The sequence below is a fragment of the Schistocerca piceifrons genome, chromosome 3, assembly GCF_021461385.2.
Source record: "Schistocerca piceifrons isolate TAMUIC-IGC-003096 chromosome 3, iqSchPice1.1, whole genome shotgun sequence".
Lineage (NCBI taxonomy): Eukaryota > Metazoa > Arthropoda > Insecta > Orthoptera > Acrididae > Schistocerca > Schistocerca piceifrons.
Genome location: NC_060140.1, coordinates 868,797,431 through 868,818,882, shown reverse-complemented (window position 1 = coordinate 868,818,882; position 21,452 = coordinate 868,797,431). Strand labels below are relative to the sequence as shown.

Genomic DNA, 21,452 nt, shown 5'->3' with positions numbered 1-21,452 from the left:
AAATCGAAAGACATGCACCAGGCGAACGGTCTACCCGACGGGAGGCCCTCGTCACACGACATTTCATTTCAGTGCGAGGGATTGGGCCACAGTGTAACATTTCCATTGTTGTCTTCTCAGCAGCCTGTGCAACCCTGACAATGCACCAGCTCCAGACGTCGCCGTGTTGATCAGTACTGACACCCGCTGGCCGTTCAGCAAAATGCAGCAACGTAGTTGTTTGCCTTGGCCGTAGATGCTCTCCTTTCGCAGATGACGCAGCACACAATAGCAGACTTCTTCTCAAACACAGGTTCATTGCACTGTTCTCTTAATACACGAGTAGTATCACTGTTACTTGAACTCCTTAGTTTGCACCATGCTCAGTCTGTCTGATGACACACAACAATCCGAAATTGTTCACTGTTTGAATTCATTGTTTAAAGTTCTTCACAGTTTCAGTTTAAATAATGTGCATCTTATCAAAATTCAAATGGTTCAAATGGCTCTGAGCACTATGGGACTTCATATCTGAGGTCATCAGTCCCCTAGAACTTAGAACTACTTAAACCTAATTACCCTAAGGACATCACACACGTCCATGCCCGAGGCAGGAGTCGAACCTGCGACCGTAGCGGTCTCGCTGTTACAGACTGAAGCGCCTAGAACCGCTCGGCCACACCGGGAGGCATGGCATTTTATCACCGAAGACTGTGAGTCATGTCATGGTCACCATGTAATGCACCCAGGGATAAACTGATATACTTGTTCTGCAGAAACACAGAAGCAGAGGAGGGTTGAATAATTACTGACTGTGTGCACAAACATCACACACCTGTTTTTCCCACAGAGGTTGTTCCCATCTCCTTGCACTGCCTGTTTCTATAGTGCGTAGTAATTATTATCCAGCACGGTGCAGAGCCACTCACACAAACAATACCAACTTAGTCTGATAGAATTCAGTATATTCTGTCAAACAAACATGCAGGTTTTGGCTGCAGTGTTCAGTTATTATTACTCCACAGCCGACGAAGACAGAATTTGCATTCCAATCATGCAAATTGTTGTGAAGTCCAAATGGTCCAAATGGCTCTCAGCACTATGGGACTTAACTTCTGAGGTCATCAGTCCCCTAGAACTTAGAACTACTTAAACCTAACTAACCTAAAGACATCACAAACATCCATGCCCGAGGCAGGATTCGAACCTGCGACGGTAGCGGTCGCGCGGTTCCAGACTGTAGCGCCTGGAACTGCTCGGCCACTCTGGCCGGTATGTTGTGAAGTACTGACGTTATTGTTGAAGTAATATTATACCAGTCACATACCTGCAACACAAAACACACATGAAATTCACAGTTCAAAAGGTGTTCTATAAGTCAATGCAAACCATAGTTCTTCCAGTCAGTACTAAGCAATTACTTCATTCATTACACAAGCATGTGCATGATCGAATCGTGATGCAGATATTTCAAATAGTCAGTGTGCACTATTCAAAACGAGAAAGTACTTACGCTGGTGAAATGCAGACAGCCCAACCATACATGTTGCTTTCACGTAGAACTCGTAATTAAAGTCAATCCAGTCCTCGTTATCATCCTGAAACCATCCCAGTGCGTTGATTATCGACCTCCCAACTCAACACAAAAGAACGAAATTCGTCACCTCTGGATAAACGTTAATATTGAGGGGTGAACACTGATATGAGATGTACAACCTGGCGACAAACATTTTAATTACATCACAATAACTTGGGAAATGCATGATGCAGCCACAGCATCAACAGGGCAACCAAGCCATGACTCTTCATAAGCTCTACCCTCGTCAGAGAGGTGACTGTCGATATACCGGTGGTAGAACAGTATGCTTACATGCTGTTCCTCAGTCTCCGTCCGAGACGCGCAAGGTGACTGTCTCCATGAAGGATCTTGTGCTGCTGGTAAAGCTCGTTTACAAGAACGGTAACTGTGCACCAATAGTCCTGCAGAAGTTCTGGAGGTTTGAGGGTATGAATAAGCAACTGATGTCATGTCTGCTAAGGGTCTGGAGAAAATGTTTACAAAATTCAAAATGACACGTTTTTATGAAGTACAACGTGGTAGGGGGAGGAGATCAGTTGATCCGGCGTCCGTCGAAGATGTGGCCACAGCATTGCAGGAGTGGTTGAATGGAGGTGTGCAGACATGCAGTGCAAGGGAAATTCCCCGAACGTTGAAGGGGGCCTGGAGCCATGGAGCATTAAATCCTTTGAAACCTCCTGCGTTGCTGTCTGTACAAAATAAATATGCAGAGTTGCAGAATGTGGGCAGCAGAAAACCTGCATGCGCATCAGCTGGATTTGGATTGTTTTGGGGGGAAGAGACCAAACAGCGAGGTCATCGGGCTCATCGGATTAGGGAAGGACGGGGAAGGAAGTCGGCCGTGCCCTTTCAAAGGAACCATCCCGGTATTTGCCTGGAGTGATTTAGGGAAATCACGGAAAACCTAAATCAGGATGGCCGGACGCGGGATTGAACCGTCGTCCTCCCGAATGCGAGTCCAGTGTGCTAACCACTGCGCCACCTCGCTCGGTACATCAGCTGGTACCACTTCATTCTGCAAAGGTGACTGTGTGGTGCGGGTTGAGGGTATCGTTTATCATAGAGCCACATTTTTTCAAGGAGACGAGTCCTGCGGATACTGTTACCTCCACCGCCACTGGTAAAAACCATAGTGAGCATTCACATGCGCAAAACAGATTTTGTGTTGTCAACACAAATTGCCGGCCTGGTCACGTGTTCTCGGGACGTTGTGTGTTTGTCCGTATAGCGCCCTGTATATTTCGAATGTCACTACATCCCTAGTACAGACGGATTCTTTTCGTACGTGTCTTGGATTATTTATATACGTTGCGCAGACATTTTAACAGTATCCATTTGATACCGGGAATAAACCAGCTACGTAACTTTTAAGGGCAAGTGATATTGCATTCGGTCGTGCGGTAGCGTTCTCGCTTCCCACGCCCGGGTTCCCGGGCTCGATTCCCGGCGGGGTCAGGCATTTTCTCTGCCTCTTGATGACTGGGTGTTGTGTGCTGTCCTTAGGTTAGTTAGGTTTAAGTAGTTCTAAGGTCTAGGGGACTGATGACCATAGATGTTGAGTCCCATAGTGCTCAGAGCCATTTGAACCATTTTGATATTGCATTCTGCTTCTTTGCGATAGGTGTCACAGTTTAGATGCACTCGATTTTTGGTAGTTTTCGGTATGATACGGGGCTTTATAGTATTACAGAGCCTGACGTACATTTCTGCAGTGATAGTCTTGCAAAACGGCTTGAGAGTACGCTAGTACTTTTGCAAGTGTCCGAAAAACACCGAAATTGCCACACATTAGCGATTACAGCCCTGCTAATTCTTCCTTTTTTCTGCTATTTCTGCGTATTTATTTGCTCGTTTTTGCGACCTAAAGCACAATTTTTCTTACTGGTGACACTTTGAAGTGCTTGTTTAACGCATTTTACGTACTTGCTCCCAGTTTATTAAATAAATAGTAGACTGAGTAAGAAGGAGGGGGGGGGGGGGGGGGGCGAGCCATCGGAGAATAAATGTACTGTAAAGCAAATACAGTTGGTCATGTAACAGTCAACCCATATAACACCATTAAGGGAAGTGGAAAGTGACACAAATGAAAGAGTTTGGGGACATGTTTACTAATATTTTACGCTTCTTAATCAAATGGTAAAGAAAATAAATTGAAGGCAAAATACACCAAAGAAGATGAATGTGTACTTTGATTAGCTACACTATTGTGTTTTTTATTTGATTTGTGAAGAAAATGTATTTAAGCTGAATGCAGAAATTGGTAGTAGGTGCTGTGGAAAATTAAAAATAGTTGGTATAGCATCTACCTTCAGCCACACACGTCCAAATTTTTCTCTGTTTAAACATTCCTCTTCAAAGTGTTTTGAACATACTTCGGAATATTTCGTGGGGACAAAATTACTCCTCCTTATTTCCTGGAGCCACATGTTTTGCTCGTTGTTCATCCTTCGGGAAACTAAAATATAAATCACACATAATCATTCTCCATGTCCTAGACACACTTAACATGGTCTCCTACTGTAACTTTATAGTAAACAAAAAGGTTTTGACACACATATTATACGAAGACAATTACAGACTCCCACTCTATTGAATTTATCTGTCTCCCGTCTTTCAAATCTGTATACATAATCGACAAGTCACTGATAAATGCATGGAGGATAGTATTTGCTGAAACAACTAACCATTCTCTTTCCTGTTCCACTAGCAAATTTACGAGAGGAAGCGATTGTTTGTCAGCTTTTGTACGAGCCGTAATATCTATTACACAGTCATAAAATAGTAGAAATATTGGTCTACAGAATCAAGCCTTAATTATAATGCGTCTCGAAATTTTTAAACATAGTACACATGAAAAGTTACTATCCCTCCTTTCACATGTTTTTCTTTGCATCCGTAGCAACAACAGTAATTCACCATAGCTATTACACTATCAACAAACGGTGAAAACACAACAAAAACTCTTGATATTATAAACTTCAAACTCTGCAGAAAGCACACATGCACAGCGAAGTCCCGAAAACACGTGACAATCCTGGTTTAATGTTGACAACACGCGCAGAACGCAATGCTCACTCCAGAGATATTTACTCTACGGTAAAAACTATAAGTCTTTTGCATACCAACATCACTCCAAGCCTAGAGCAGTGTTGATGTGTGTGTAAAACTATTTTTATGCGGGATCACGCTCCTGTTCAAACTGTGCAGCAAGTGAAGAGGCTGCTGCAGAGGCATCTTGGAAATGCCAGAATTATCAGCCGTACCCTCCTCCCGCCCCCCCCCCCTTCCCCCCCCCCCCCCCGCCCCCCCTACAGTCTGGCCGTCCAGATCACCCAACCTTAATCTGTGTGACTTCTGGCTGTGGGGTTATCTGAAGGATGTTGAATTCAGTACTCCAATTACGAATGTAGCTGAACTGAAGCCATCCATTGTGAAACGCATTCTGAACGTGACGCCAAAACACTCTGACCCGTTGTGGAACCTGCTGTTTCTCGACTTCAACATGTGGCAGAAAACAGTGGGCAACGTACTGAACATATCTTTTGCCAGTCTCTCGACAATTAGAAACCAATGTCATTCTGTTTTTTGTGTCGTGTTTGGCCCCAAGACAGTTAAAAACCGATCTCATTTTGCTTTTTATGCGGTTTTTGACCTCAGGACGATTAAAAACCGATTTTTGTTATCCGATGTGATACAGTCTTGTCATGGAGGATGGGCTTGCCTAACAAGCAGTGCCAGAACTGTTGACTGACGAACTTGTGCAGTCATGTACATTGAGTAGTACGGATCACATAATTTCCAGTTCAAACAATAGCCATCGTATTGCGATTTATCTGTCATTTTTAGCCAACCCCATTTACATAAGACATTTACGATGTCATTCTCGGTAGTGGTTCTGTTTCTACAGCGTTTTGAAACTGGAACTTTCATTAAGTACTCCCTTTATATCTGTTTTGGCAGATGCGTATTTACAACAATTGTTTGAGTGCTGTGCACTGAAAACCGCTGGCGTCCACATGTGCTGTAGTGAGACGAAAAAAACATGGCGAGGTGAGATACTTGGACACTGTAGTGTGTGTGACATCTTAATATACTCCGCAAATTTGCGATAAATATTAATGTATGATGATTAGACATTAAAGTGTGTGTAAATTCCACAAAAAAGTTAATGTGTATGTCTCTGTCAAACATGGAGGTAAAAAAAAGGAGGGAGGTGGCAATACAGACTTACGCTGAACGTTGTTTTGAAGCCAGAGTGGGCGCGGACTGCCGCCGTTTTAAGTAGCCCAAAACATTTTTAGACTACTGTTCACGCTTGCTGCTTGTTCATTATTTCTGTCGTGTGTGCACAACAACTATTTTAAACACTAAAAATTATAGAGCTTACGTGAATAACATAGTGTCAGGAAGAAATTTCGAATGTTTTTGTGTTCTTCAATGCGTATTTGCTCTAGTAATACGAGACATTTGGCCTCGTTAACGTAAATTATTTTTTGTTGCTACATTTCGGATAACCATAAACAGAAGAAAGTGATGTGGAAAGCATACTTTCGTAATCCACTTTTACTGTATTTGTGTCAATAGCCAGGCCCGGATTTATCGGGGTGCAAACCATGGTATCTGTCCAGGTAGCAATTTTTGGAGGGCATCAAACTCATATTTTTGTAGAAAAAACCTTGTTTCACAAAGTGTCTAGCATCCTGTGCAAGTTGGTCTATCGATTATTCACATTATTTTGAAACGCGTCACTGTTGGTTTCTGAACATTTTTGAATATGTTCTAAGATGATTTCTGAACTAATCGTACGCTGATTTTTGATGCATGCGTAGTGTACGCGGTGTCTCTGCCAGGGCAATCCCCTTCGCAACTAGAAACAGAAAACTTTCCTGCAGACTAAAGGTGACGGTGCTATACGCGTTGAGCCGAATAAATCCAAACGGCTGAATGCCAATTGCGGTTCGTTTATGTTGTTGATTGGGTGTGCGAATGATCAGTGTTGTTATAATTATTAGCAATATCTATATTCATACTACCAGAGTGGAAATAACAGGTAAGAAAGATTACATATTACCTTCTCGGTGTAAAAAATTACATATTACCTTCTCGGTGTATCCCAGGAAATGAAATTTTGACAGAAAATTTTTGCCAGATCGCTACACAAGTAGCGGCCAGTTGCACAGGCCCTGGTTAGCAAACGCTTAAGTTCTCTACCCAGAACAGCGCGGGAAACATGTTTTACGAACACGTAATAACGCCTAACCGGAGAATAAACGCGGGATAACTAAACTGGTGATTCTGGCAGGCTTAGTGAACTTAACTGGAAAATAAGTTTTGTGAAAGGCAGGAATAGTCACAGAATTAGTGATGACAAGATTTTTTGCTAGAACAATGAAGGAGAAGAAATGGGGGCATCGAACAAATTATATGGAAGAATACGACGAGTCCAAATTTACATGAAAATTGAATACTAGTTTTCCATCTGATGCATGAGAAACTAGAGCATATGAATGAAATGTGAAACTACTCCCTACGATAAAACTTTTTGCATGTAGTACAACTAATAGGTATTTTATATTGGTACTTCGTGAGTTATATTCTGTCGTTTTATTTATGTAAATGAGGTAGATAGAAATGACCATTTATGCCAAAACAGTCTCGCTTATTTGGCGTGTGTTTGAACTCCTGCAATATTAGTAAGGCCTATTTCGTTTTATCTAGCAGACAGTGACAAAATGGACGTAATCAAATAGAGAAACCGCGTCAGTCTTGGGTGCTGTTCGTATTAACAGCTTTTTCAGTATTAGACAACGACATTTTGATTTTTCGTGTAGCAAAAAGTTTGACGAATTTAGATGAGGTAACAGAAAGGAAAGCACGCCGTGTAAAGCTGTAGCAAGATTAGAGAGAAAAAAGTGCTGGGACCTAAGGATTTAAGAAATGTGTGCAGTCTTGCTTGTCTCTTGCCTTTACTGGTTTTATGTTTCCTACATTTAATTGTATGTCACACAAAACAGAAAGTTATTAACTAATAAGCGATAAAGTGTGCAAATTTTCTGACGAGTTATTTTCTGTCAGTCACAAATAATTCCACCCAGTATTAATTGAGTTTTTTAAGGGGGGGAGTATGTCAAACCGGCCGACTGGGAACAGGAGAGTCAGCACAGGCCATTTTAATTTCCACTGTCCTGAATATAGACTTGATGGCTTCCATTACAAAATATACGCGTTTGAATTCCACAAAGCGAAATACAGTGATGTGCGGAAGACCAAATAACATGTCTTACATTTCCTCCAACATATATGTTTTATATATCAAACTGTTCAGAAAGATGTGCCATGTAAAATGAACATATCTTTCGGAAATGTCGTAGACCCTGGGCTGTCTATAGCAAGTGAAACTGGAGCTCCAAAACCAACGCTTGTTTGCTTAGTGGCATCGGTACTGCTTCTTGTTAGTTATACACTACTCGCCATTGAAATTGCTACACCACGAAGATGACATGCTACAGACGCGAAATTTAACCGACAGGAAGAAGATGCTGTGATATGCAAATGATTAGCTTTTCAGAGAATTCACACAAGGTTGGCGCCGGTGGCGACACCTACAACGTGCTGACATGAGGAAAGTTTCCAACCGATTTCTCATACACAAACAGCAGTTGACCGGCGTAGCCTGTTGTGATGCCTCGTGTAAGGAGGAGAAATGCGTACCATCACGTTTCCGACTTTGATAAAGGTCGGATTGTAGCCTATAGCGATTGCGGTTTATCGTATCGCGACATTGCTGCTCGCGTTGGGTGAGATCTAATGACTGTTGGCAGAATATGGAATCGGTGGGTTCAGGAGGGTAATACGGAAAGCCGTCCTGGATCCCAACGGCCTCGTGTCACTAGCAGTCGAGATGACAGGCATCTTATCCGCATGGCTGTAACGGACCGTGCAGCCACGTCTCGATCCCCGAGTCAACAGATGGGAACGTTTGCAAGACAACAACCATCTGCACGAACAGTTCGACGACGTTTGCTGCAGCATGGACTATCAACTCGGAGCCCATGGCTGCGGTTACCCTCGCCGCTGCATCACAGACGGGAGCGCCTGTGATGGTGTACTCAACGACGAATCTGGGTGCACGAATGGCAAAACGTCATGTTTTCGGATGAATCCAGGTTCTGTTTACAGCATCATGATGGTCGCATCCGTGTTTGGCGACATCGCGGTGAACGCACATTGGAAGCGTGTATTCGTAATCACCATATTGCCGTATCACCCGGCGTGACGGTATGGGGTGCCATTGGTTACACATCTGTCACCTCTTTTCGCATTGGCGGCACTTTGAACAGTGGACGTTAAATTTCAGATGTGTTACGACCCGTGGCTCTACCCTTCATTCCATCCCTGCGAAACCCTACATTTTAGGAGGATAATGCACGACCGCATGTTGCACGTCCTGTACGGGCCTTTCTGGATACAGAAAATGTTCGACTGCTGCCCTGGCCAGTACATTCTCCAGATCTCTCACCAATTGAAAACGTCTGGTCAATGATGGGCGAGCAACTGGCTCGTCACAATACGCCAGTCACTACTCTTGATGAACTGTGGTATCGTGTTGAAGCTGCATGGGCAGCTGTACCTGTACACGCCATCCAAGCTCTGTTTGACTCAATGCCCAGGCGTAGCAAACAGGATCTATGCACCCAAATTGCGTGAAAACGTGATCACATGTCAGTTCTAGTATAATATATTTGTCCAATGAATACACGTTCATCATTTGTATGTCTTCCTGGTGTAGCAATTTTAATGGCCAGTAGTGTATCTTCAGCTTTCAACTCGTATGCACGACATTTTTAGTGTTCACGTTTGCAAAAACTTATCACGTGTTCTTTGCTAGCTCCTACACATGTGCATTGAGGAAAGAAGCAAGCCATTCTATCGTATGCTGTGCATGTCAACAAAGTGAATGAGTACTGAAATGCCGAAGAAAAAGAACTGCATAGAGGTGTACCTCCATGCAAAATGGAGTTCTTGTTTTATTATACTGTCAACGCATTAGTCTCGCAGTGGTTCACCCATTTTATCACTCTGAAATCTTACCTGTCGTTGTTGTTGTGGTCTTCAGTCCTGAGACTGGTTTGATGCAGCTCTCCATGCTGCTCTATCCTGTGCAAGCTTCTTCGTCTCCCAGTATCTACTGCAACCTACGTCCTTCTGAATCTGCTTAGTGTATTCATCTCTTGGTCTCCCTCTATGATTTTTACCCTCCACGCTGCCCTCCAATAATAAATTGGTGATCCCTTGATGCCTCAGAACATGCCCTACCAACCGATCCCTTCTTCTAGTCAAGTTGAGCCACAAACTCCACTTTTCCCCAATCCTACTCAATATCTCCTCATTAGTTACCTGATTTTCCCCTCTAATCTTCAGCATTCTTCTGTAGCTTCTATTCTCTTCTTGTCCAAACTATTTATCATCCATGTTTCACTTCCATACATGGCTACACTCCATACAACTACTTTCAGAAACGACTTCCTGACACTTAAATCTATACTCGATGTTAACAAATTTCTTTTCTTCTGAAACGCTTTCCTTGCCATTGCCAGTCTGCATTTTATATCCTCTCTACTTCGAACATCATCAGTTATTTTGCTCCCCAAATAGCAAATCTCATTTACTACTTTTAAGCGTCTCATTTCCTAACCTAATTCCCTCAGCATCACTCGACTTAATTTGACTACATTCTACTATCCTCGTTTTGCTTTTGTTGATGTTCATCTTGTATCCTCCTTTCAAGACACTTTCCATTCTGTTCAACTGCTCTTCCAGGTCCTTTGCTGTCTCCGTCAGAATTACAATGTCATGGGCAAACCTCAAAGTTTTTATTTGTTCTCCATGGATTTTAGTTCCTACTCCGAATTTTTCTTTTGGTTCCTTTACTGCTTGTTCAATATACAGATTGAATAACATCGAGGATAGGCTACAAACCAGCCTCACTCCCTTCCCAACCGCTGCTTCTCTTTCATGCCCCTTGACTCTTATTACTGCCATCTGGTTTCTATACAAATTGTAAATAGCCTTTTTCTCCCTGTATTTGATCCCTGCCACCTTCAGAATTTGAAAGAGAGTATTCCAGTCAACATTGTCAAAAGCTTTCTCTACGTCTACAAATGCTAGAAATGTAGGTTTGCCTTCCCTTAACCTATCTTCTAAGATAAGTCGTAGGGTTAGTATTGCCTCAAGTGTTCCAACATTTCTACGGAATCCGAACTGATCTGCCCCGAGGTCGGCTCCTACAAGTTTTTCCATTTGTCTGTAAAGAATTTGTGTTAGTATTTTGCACCCGTGACTCATTAAACTGATCGTTCGGTAATTTTCACATCTGTCAACACTTGCTTTCTTTGGGATTGGAATTATTATATTATTCTTGAAGTCTGAGGGTATTTCGCCTGTCTGATACGTCTTGCTCACCAGATGGTAGAGTTTTGTCAGGATTGACTCTCCCAAGGCTATCAGTAGTTCTAATGGAATGTTGTCTACTCCCGGGGCCTTGTTTCGACTTAGGTCTTTCAGTGCTGTCTCTTCGCGCAGCAGCATATCTTCCATTTCATCTTCATCTACATCCTCTTCCATTTCCATAATATTGTCCTCAAGGACATCGCCATTGTGATGACCCTATATATACTCCTTCCACCTTTCTGCTTTCCCTTCTTAGTATTGGGTTTCCATCTGAGCCCTTGGTATTTATACAAGTGGCTCTCTTTTCTCCAAAGGTCTCTTTAATTTTCCTGTAGGCAGTATCTATCTTGCCCCTAGTGAGATAAGCCTCTACATCCTTACATTTGTCCTCTAGTCATCCCTGCTTAGCCATTTTGCACTTCATGTCAATCTCATTTTTGAGACGTTTGTATTCCTTTTTTCCTGCTTCATTTACTGCATTTTTGTATTTTCTCCATTCATAAATTAAATTCAATATCTCTTCTGTTACCCAAGGATTTCTATTAGCCCTAGTCTTTTTACGTACTTGATCCTCTGCTGCCTTCACTACTTCATCCCTCAAAGCTACCAATTCTTCTTCTACTGTATTTCTTTCCGCTATTCCTGTCAATTGTTCCCTTATGCCCTCCCTGAAACTCTGTACAACCTCTGGTTTAGTCAGTTTATCCAGGTCCCATCTCCATAAATTACCACCTTTTTGCCATTTCTTTAGTTTTAATCTACAGTTCATAACCAATAGATTGTGGTCAGAGTCCACATCTGCCCCTGGAAATGTCTTACAATTTAAAACCTGGTTCCTAAATCTCTGTCTTACCATCATATAATCTATCTGAAACCTGTCAGTATCTCCAGGTTTCTTCCATGTATACAACCTTCTTTCATGATTCTTGAACCAAGTGTTAGCTATGATTAAGTTATGCTCTGTGCAAAATACTACCAGGTGGCTTTCTCTTTCATTTCTTACCCCTATTCCATATTCACCTACTACATTTCCTTCTCTTCCTTTTCCTACTATCGAATTCCAGTCACCCATGACTATTAAATTTTCGTCTCCCTTCACTATCTGAATAATTTATTTTATCTCATCATACATTTCTTCAATTTCTTCGTCATCTGCTGAGCTAGTTGGCATATAAACTTGTACTACTGTGGTAGGTGTGGGCATCGTGTCTATCTTGGCCACAATAATGCGTTCACTATGCTGTTTGTAGTAGCTTACCCGCACTCCTATTTTTTTATTCATTATTAAACCTACTCCTGCATTACCCCCATTTGATTTTGTATTTGTAACCCTGTATTCACCTGACCAGAAGTCTTGTTCCTCCTGCCACTGAACTTCACTGATTCCCACTATATCTAACCTATCCATTCCCTTTCTAAATTTTCTGACCTACCTGCCCGATTAAGGGATCTGATATTCCACGCTCCGATCCGTAGAATGCCAGTTTTCTTTCTCCTGGTAACAATATCCTCCTGAGTAGTCCCTGCCCGGAGGTTCGAATGGGGGACTATTTTACCTCCGGTATATTTTACCCAAGAGGACGCCATCATCATTTAACCATACAGTAAATTGCATGCCCTCGTGAAAAATTACGGCTTTAGTTCCCCTTGCTTTGAGCCATTTACAGTACCATCACAGCGAGGCTGTTTTGATTAGTGTTACAAGGCCAGATAAGTCAATCATCCAGACTGTTGGCCCTGCAACTACTGAAAAGGCTGCTGCCCCTCTTCAGGAACCATATGTTTGTCTGGCCTCTAAACAGATACCCCTCCATTGTGGTTGCACCTATGGTATAGCTGTCTGTATCACTGATGCACGCAAGCCTCCCCACTAACGGCAAGGTCCATGATTCATGGGGGGTTCTGGGATTACAACTCGATTCTGTAGTATACCCTTTCCAACTGAATTTATTATTATGGGATTACAACTCGATAATAAATTTAGTTGGGAAGGGCATACTACATAATTGCTGAAGCGGCTAAACACGCTTGTATTTACAATGTGAATGACGTCAAATGTAGAAGGCATAAATATTCAAAAAACTTTGCATACTTTCATTCAATTATGCCATATAGGATCATATTTTGGGGTAACTTGTCAAACCAAGCAAAAGTTTTCAGAGAGCAAAGTGTGTAATTATCTTAACAGGGACTATTAGACAATTTTACATAAAAATGTCTGTTACATTTCAGTTCTGACATCACCTGGTCACATCAGTCAAGATTAGGTATTTTGTGTACGATTGCATAACTATGTTTCATTCTGGTAGTGTATTAATTATGTAAATATTAGCCAGTTCCAGGTTACTGTAATGTATTCACATATCTTGACAATTTCCTGACAAATTATTATATTCACACATTCTATGGTTTTTTTTATGTTATACTTTCTGATATGTTCCACACCCACAAGAATCATTTCATTTTTGGGTCCACAGAACGAAAACTGAATCTAATCTACTTGAATAGCTCACTCTGCGCATAGCACAGTTGTGACATAATGCATTACACTTGTTCGGCCTATGAATAGAAACATTAGGCACAGAAATAAGAACAGCATTGGTTGGCTTACCTATACAGCCTTTTGGTATATCTTCTCATTCCTCCTCATACTCATCCCCTGCACTTACATTATTAGCTTGGAATGAACCTTTTCTGTGCACTGTCTACTTCATCACTCAAAAGCGGACATGTTGGACTTGTATATATTTAGGCAATTGCTTTAGGATTCTTAATTTCCAAACATCATAATAACTATGACCACTAAACGCAAGCTATGATGTGAGATTGTACGCTGCAGAGGAATTGAAGCTTTCAACCAAATAGTTTATTTATGATTGTGTGATAAAGATGATGAATCTGACATTTTTCTTTCCAATATTTTTCAGCAGAAACAATAATTTTTACCAAAGACTAATTTCAGCAACACATACACTTCTGCATTATTTGCATAAAAATATTTGTATAGAGAGCAATGCAAAAATCGCTGCACATTGACAGTGTTTCCCTTCCCCTCCTGCCTGCCTCACATGGACCCCTCTCCCCTCTTAACCCCTGCAGACACGCCCATGTCACCTGGAAACACTTGTTCCTGCAGGACAGGTTACGCAGTAACCACTTGAAGCCTAAGAAGCAGTTGTGATTGGCTGGCACCTGGCCCCTACCATTCAACTTGCTGAAACGTTAATCACAGAGTAATTTTAATCAGCTTATCATAAATATAATTCTAAATCTCAGAATAATCTTTCTACTCAACTTTACCAAAATGCACAACTATACATGCTTGTTCATTTATACATCAAGCTAGTATAGCATTTTCCTATTAATCAAATGAGTTCCTTTCTTTATATATATATATAAATTTCTTACCAATCAAATAATGGAAAATCTTATACCCTCTAGGGGTGTGGGACTATATCACTGAGTAATGAAGGCACATAGAACTTCTAAGGTTTTTTAATCACACAAACACAGTCAATTTTAACATTTATTTTCAACTACGATACATTAATACAAGCGAAGTGTTTCAATTGAATACACTTTGTTACTACACTGTCGCTTTTTCAATGGTTTTCCTGCTTTCAGCCTATGGAGAATTGCTGCTGATGTCTCAAGATCCTTCATGCAGCTCAACTGTAACATAATACATATAGAGAGTTTAGTTTGTAATAAAATGATTTCTTGAATCAATTACAGTTAACAGCTATTTGCTTCAACTAAAATACATGATACTGACAATGATCAATAATAATAAACAGCAACATTATGGGAGACAACTGGTTCAACAATTCTTTTACGGGAAGGTGGGGCAGGTACAAAACACAATAGCTAAAGTACAGAAGCTCAGTTGGTGGAAAGGAGGATAAGGAAGTTCCAACTACTAAAAAGAGATATTAGGGGGACCAAAACGTAATGTCTTTTTTTCTGCATAAAATTCGAACAGATAAAGTGCTAACAAGTTTTTATTTTTAATCAGTTATTTAATCACTCTCATTATGAGTAACCTTTTGCCATGTAGTATGCAAATTTTCAATTCCAGATCAATAAAAATCCATTAGTTTTTGAGAAAAGTATCTGAAGATAGCATTTTGGGCATCGATCACATTTCACATTTTTTGTCACTTATAAAATGTTGCTAATGGAATAAATGAAAACCCAATGGCGCAAAACTGGACAAATGTGGTATGCGAGGCAAAACTTCCCAACCCAGTTCATTAATTTTTTCCAGGACTTGTCCTGCACAGTGAGCTCTTGCATTATTATGCTGCAAAATAATGCCTTTTCTGTTCACAACTGACGGGTACTTTTAATTAAAGACTGATTTACTCAATCCAGTTGTTCACAATAAAGGTCTACATCACCATTTGTCCAGGTTTCAGCACCTCAAGATGAACCATCAAGTGAATAATCCACCAAATGCACAAAAGTGCCTCTTGAGGTGTAAACTCTGTTTAGCTGCGCTTTGTGGTGGTTCATTCACACACTGCCACTGCCTTTTGCATTTTGTATGATCACAGAAGACCCATTTTTCATCACCAGTGATCAAACAATGAGAAAAAAATGCTTATGTGATTTTCCACATGAGCAATATGTTGCACATGGTGCATCGGTTAGTTTTGGTTGTCTTTACCAATCTGCTGCAAATGTTCTTGGATGGTCAACCAAGGCTGCCTCCACTTCTGCTCATAACATGTTACTGTTTAATGCTGTTGACCTTTCGGATTGATACAAGCCTGAAAGATCAACATTACCAGACTTGAACTTCGAAAATCACCTCAAATGCACTTGAATAAACATCATAAATGTTTTTGTTTGCTTGTTCTTTACTACCCTTATGAAACTAGAAAACATACAATGCTACATATGTACCTCTTCTGGTGTTTGGCTGGCCATTTCGCCATAAATGGAAAAAAAAAAAAAAAAAAAAAAAATTATTAAGACTCAGTTATTTATACATAAAAAGTCACTAACTTTAAAATGTCTTTGGCATGACTTTGAAGTACACAATGAGCAGATAAATGACAGTCAAATATTGACAAGTGCACAAACAATGTTACTTTCTGGTCCACCTAACTCAAGATGCGCAGAGAACTTGTAAAAAGTTCTTGGGAATTGATGGATTAATAACACAAGTTTAAATCTGGAAAAATCTACAGTGCAAATAGAAATGGTTAGTGTAAGCACCTGTAAAAAAATTATGAAAAGGCTAAAACAGAGACAAAAAGGTAATAAAAATGAAGATGAAACCAAATAGCAAAATAGGAATTGACAAGATGGGAAGGATAAAGACAATGGCAAGTTACTAGTTTAGCATCCTTGGACAATAAAATCCAGGATGGAATATCAACAATATAAGGAAAAGATAGATTGCTACTTACTGTAAAGATGAGATGCTGAGTTGCAGACAGGCACAATAAAAAGACATTTACATATCACCTTTCAGCCAAAGCCTTTTTCAGAAAAGGAAAAACACACACAAATTCATTCACACAAGCAACCACAACTCATGAACACATGACCGCCATCTTCTGCAGCTCAGACTGGAACATTACTGTCAAGTAGAACAGAAGCAGCAATCTGGAGAGAGTGGAGAAGGGATAGCACGGTACGGGTGGTGGAGGAGGGGGGGATGCGATGCCATCTGGTGGAGTATGCAAGGACTAGAGTGCCAATAGATGCAGTGTCGGGAGACTGTGAAGTGGGGAGCATGGAGACCATAAAAAAGGGGGGGGGGGGGGGGGTAAGGGGTGAGATGGGTCGGTGCGTTGGCAGAGAGCAGCTCACAAAGAGGGTGAGGGGGCGAGAACAGAGAGGAGAAGATAAGACAGAGGTGTGGTAACTGTTGGGTGGAATGTGTGGAGACAATAGGTTACTGTACATTGAAGCACTGAAGCCAGGACAGTGGAGAACACAAATTATCCTATACTCAGCCTAAAGTAACCTACTGTCCCTACACACTCCACCCAACAGTTTCCACCCCCCTCTGGCCTATCACCTTGCTCACTCTCCGACAATGCCCCCCCCCCCCCCCACTCCTGTTCCCAACATTGCTCTTGTTAGCAGTCTAGTCCTTGCTATCCCTTCCCCTTCCGTTTCCATGGCCCCTCCAGATTGCTGCTTCCATTCCACATGACAACTACATTCTGGTCTGAGATGGCAGTCACTGTGTGTGTGTGTGTGTGTGTGTGTGTGTGTGTGTGTGTGTGTGTGTGCGCGCGCGCTTGCTTGTGCAAATGTGAGCACTAGCTCAGCTTAATGTAGCAAGTTGAAATCAAATCCATCTGTTACATTTTCTGCTCCCAAGAATAACTAAAATTTTTCACTGTTTTATTCTATATCTTACGCAGTTGTACATATAATAGTTCATCTCTGCGGGAATATGTAAAACTGTTATTTACGTAAAAGATCAGTTACAATTATATTTCAATTGTTTATATTTATCTTCCTGATTCTGATGATGCACTTAGTTTAACTATAAATCTGAATAATTAAAAGATATAGGTAACTGAAGTTCCGGCAATGTCAAATAATAGTAAAGCCCTGTAAGCAAGCCGGCCGGGTGGCCAAGTAGTTCTAGACACTACAGTCTGGAACCGCGTGACCGCTACGGTCGCAGGTTCGAATCTTGCCTTGGACATGGATGTGCGTGATGTTCTTAGGTTAGTTAGGTTTAAGTAGTTCTAAGTTCTAGGGGACTGATGACCTCAGAAGTTAAGTCCCATAGTGCTCAGAGCCATTTGAACCATTTTTGAACTGTGAGCAAATAAGGAGCAGAGGAGATAATTCAACCATTCATTCAAAAGCAGACATTCCAAACTTTCTGAGAACATATTTGGAATTATCTGCAATTAATTATGAAATAATTGACACAACTGAAATAATTCTGACCCCCCCCCCCCCCCCCTCCCCAATATTTCAATTATCTATTTTGCCTTGACAGCTGCACGATTAGGAACTTTTAACAATAAACTTTATTGCTTTATTGTCTGCCCCCAGTAGCTGAATGGCCAGAGTGATGGATTGTCAGTCCTCTGGGCCCGGTTCGATTCCCAGCTGGGTCGGGGATTTTTCTCCGCCCAGGGACTGGGTGTTGTGCTGTCATCATCATCATCCTATCATCCATATCAACTGTAGGTCACTGAAGTGGTGACAAATTGAAAGACCGGTACCCAGCAAACGGCCTGCCCAACGGGGGCCCTCGCCATAGGATTAAATAAATAAATAAATTGCTTTATTTTTTATGAATCAGATAATAAATCTCACTAATCAATTCAGTCAGTAATTAAGATTTCAAATAATTTAGAATCATAAAATTTTTGTTTCAAGATGGATGCCATACTTGTAATGAACGGATTTCAGATGACACATAATAATAATAATAATATTCCATGTACATTCGTGAATTATTAATCTGAAACATTTTCCATAAATCAAACAATACTTAAGTCTTAAAGAGTCCATGAAAATAGCAAAATCTAACACAGCCAAATTTCAAAGCATTAGGTAGTTTATAATTCACATCATGTTCTTACGTCTGTCTTTAAATGGCCACCCCTACCCCAAAATCAGCAGTTTGCAGCCAAACGGTACACGTATAACATCTCTCTGTCACTTTTGTGTCAGAGTCTGTGACTAACAAATTAGTGCTGGTTAAAGTGAAATTCTGCACCAAAATATTATAGGTGTGACAAAGATGTTTGTAAACAGACTGAGACTAAGTAATATCTTTATGTCTTAAAATCTTGGGAGAGCTACTAAATACACAGCTTGAAAGTATTATGATCTACTAATTCTGTTCATGGACATTGTTGTTAATGCTGGTGATAATATTCCAAGTTATTTTGAGTGCAATTTACTTTCATGTGTCTGTCACTGTACATCACACCACTGACTTTAACCAATACTGTGGTGGTGTTTAATGATTGGGTGATTCTTCTTCCATATGTATTTCCAAAGGAAGAGATCTGCATGCCTATAGCTGTATAAATTGTAAAACTGGAACTAGCCATCAACTATAGTATACTGCAAATTATTTTGGATGCGCCAATTTTAAAATTCAGTTCCATGATACTTTTTTCAGTACAGCAACATATGAGACCTAAAAGTTCATCAGAACTGAGTAGAACCTCTAACCAAAGCGGACCATCACATGCTGGATAAGAAAGGAAAAATAAAGCAGCTTTGTCCTTGTCAAAGGAACAGACCTCCTAACATGATTTAGGGAAATCACGGAAAACCTACATCTGTATGGCCAGACAGAACTTTAACTTCACTCCTCCCACACAAGAATTCAATGTTTTAAACACTGCGCTTCCTTGTTTAGTAAATGAAAAGATGAGAAGGATAAAGAATTACTGTAATTTGGTAGCAAGTTGATGGTGAAAGTCAAGTGCATAATTTTTTTTTTTTTTTAAATATTCTGATTTTCAAAATTACAAACTGTTTTGTTGGCACAGAATATCTGCCGAAAAGTTAACATTACACCTATTCTAAACCTATACCATTTATTGATTGTGTACATTTTGATAATACAAGGAGAAATAAGATAAACAAAAAGAAATACTTTAAATCATTTTTTTAATCTTCACTTCCTTCTTTGCTTACTACCCAAGACAGTGGCATCTCTATTTTCTAGATCAGGACCAACAACAGTTATGGCACTGTGTGTCTACTGCAGACAAGTTGGCAAGGGTGTTGAGTTTTGTGTAGTCAGTGGGATTATACTTTCACGTAAACAATGACAGGCGAGCAAAGAGCCAATGAATTTCTAGCACTGAAATTGAAACCATTCTCTTCTTCGCTGTTGTCACAATATTTCACTGTTTTTCTGAATACCTCACGGAATTAAGAGGCTGTGATTAGGTTGTGACCTAATAGCACAGCAATATTTGCGGCCAAAGGAACAAGTAGTAATTAAATTTATGATCTTAGTTGTTACAAATACTTGGCTATTACTTATAAAAAATTTGTGATTTCCGAGGTTGAGGCTGCAGTGAGAATGAGAACACAGCTGCTTTTTCCTGAATACATAGCAGATTTCACATCTATATTGACATGAGAATGTGATATATTCCTTTGTCTCTTGCTTTCAAACATGTTGTCTGCCCGCTGCTCCCTCATTGGCTACCTAGAACCTTCAGCTGAGAAACCTCCTTTGTTTCCATTATATCTCATGGTGCATGTTGACAACACTGCTGCACAACACACATAAATATGCCACTGGGCCTTAACTATACTTTTACCTCTCCTTTAGAAATAAGGTCCGCAGCTTATGGTCTTGCCGTTGCGTTCTCGCTTCCCGAGCACGGGGTCCCAGGTTCGATTCCCTGCGGGGTCAGGGATTTTCACCTGCCTCGAGATGACTGGGTGTTTGTGTTGTCCTCATCACTTCATCATCCTTCATGCAAGTGGAAGATTGGACTGAGAAACGGTTGGGAGTTTGTACGGGCGCTGATAACCGCGCAGTTGAGCACCCCACAATCCAATAATCACCACCACCACCACCACCACCACCACCTTTAGAAATAAGTACTATTTTGAGTATTTGTCCAATTTCAAAGTCAGTTCAATTCCAATTGTAAATGGATTCAGGCAAACTTCAGTTCAAAGTTGGTATAAGTACATAAAATGCCGAGGTACATGGTATACATTCCCATGGTTGGTAGCACACACGAAATCTGCTGCCCGCTTACCATTCCCCTTCCCACACTCATTCTAATTCCCCCTCCAACCCTTACAAATTCTTCAAAATAAATCTGCACATGACTCTACAACTGGCAAAGCAGGATGACCCCTATATTGGTCTTTTACACAGTGTATAAACATTGACCTCGGCAGCAATAATTCAATCTGTGAATCTAAGACAAGCCTCTATTTTGAATGATGAGTTGAGAAAAAGCCTTGCCTTATAATAGAGTAAATACAATAAATTCATGCAATGAGACAAGTACCAAATTTCCTGCTATTATGTTCAATACTAAATTTAACAGTCGTGTATTGGGTACTCCAAGTGTAGATCATTTGAGTGTGAGGTTAGTGTTGGCCATGCCAATACAGAACGCTAGACAAACTTTCACATCTACTCATACACAATTTCTGTAGTCTCACAAGTTGCCTCACCTTGAATGCGAGTGTTGGTCAGTTGTGAGGCTACAAAACCACCAATCAGATTTTATGACGGGACCATGGTGTACGTAAACATCCTCATGGATCTTACAGAACTTGAAAAGCATATATCTAAGACTAAATGAGTTGAAGATGTTGCTGTGGAAGCAAATGAACTTTTTTTTTATATAAAATCCAATTAATTTCAATTTAGAGCAGTCTTCAGTAATATGAACAACATCCAAGAATATTCTAGTGGTCTACCACTTAATTTGAGTTGAGCTGTTGTTACTCTAGACTC

General features: G+C 40.7%; 1 protein-coding gene across 1 annotated transcript in view; it reads right to left on the bottom strand.

The window, feature by feature from the left end:
- Window positions 1-14,487: 14,487 nt before the first annotated feature.
- LOC124789973 (nucleolar protein 11) overlaps window positions 14,488-21,452 on the bottom strand; it is a 76,954-nt gene continuing 69,989 nt past the window's right edge. The window contains exon 9 of the mRNA XM_047257513.1: window positions 14,488-14,680. Within this exon, the coding sequence (XP_047113469.1) occupies window positions 14,555-14,680 (126 nt within the window). The 3' untranslated portion in view covers window positions 14,488-14,554. The remainder of the gene's footprint in view (window positions 14,681-21,452) is intronic.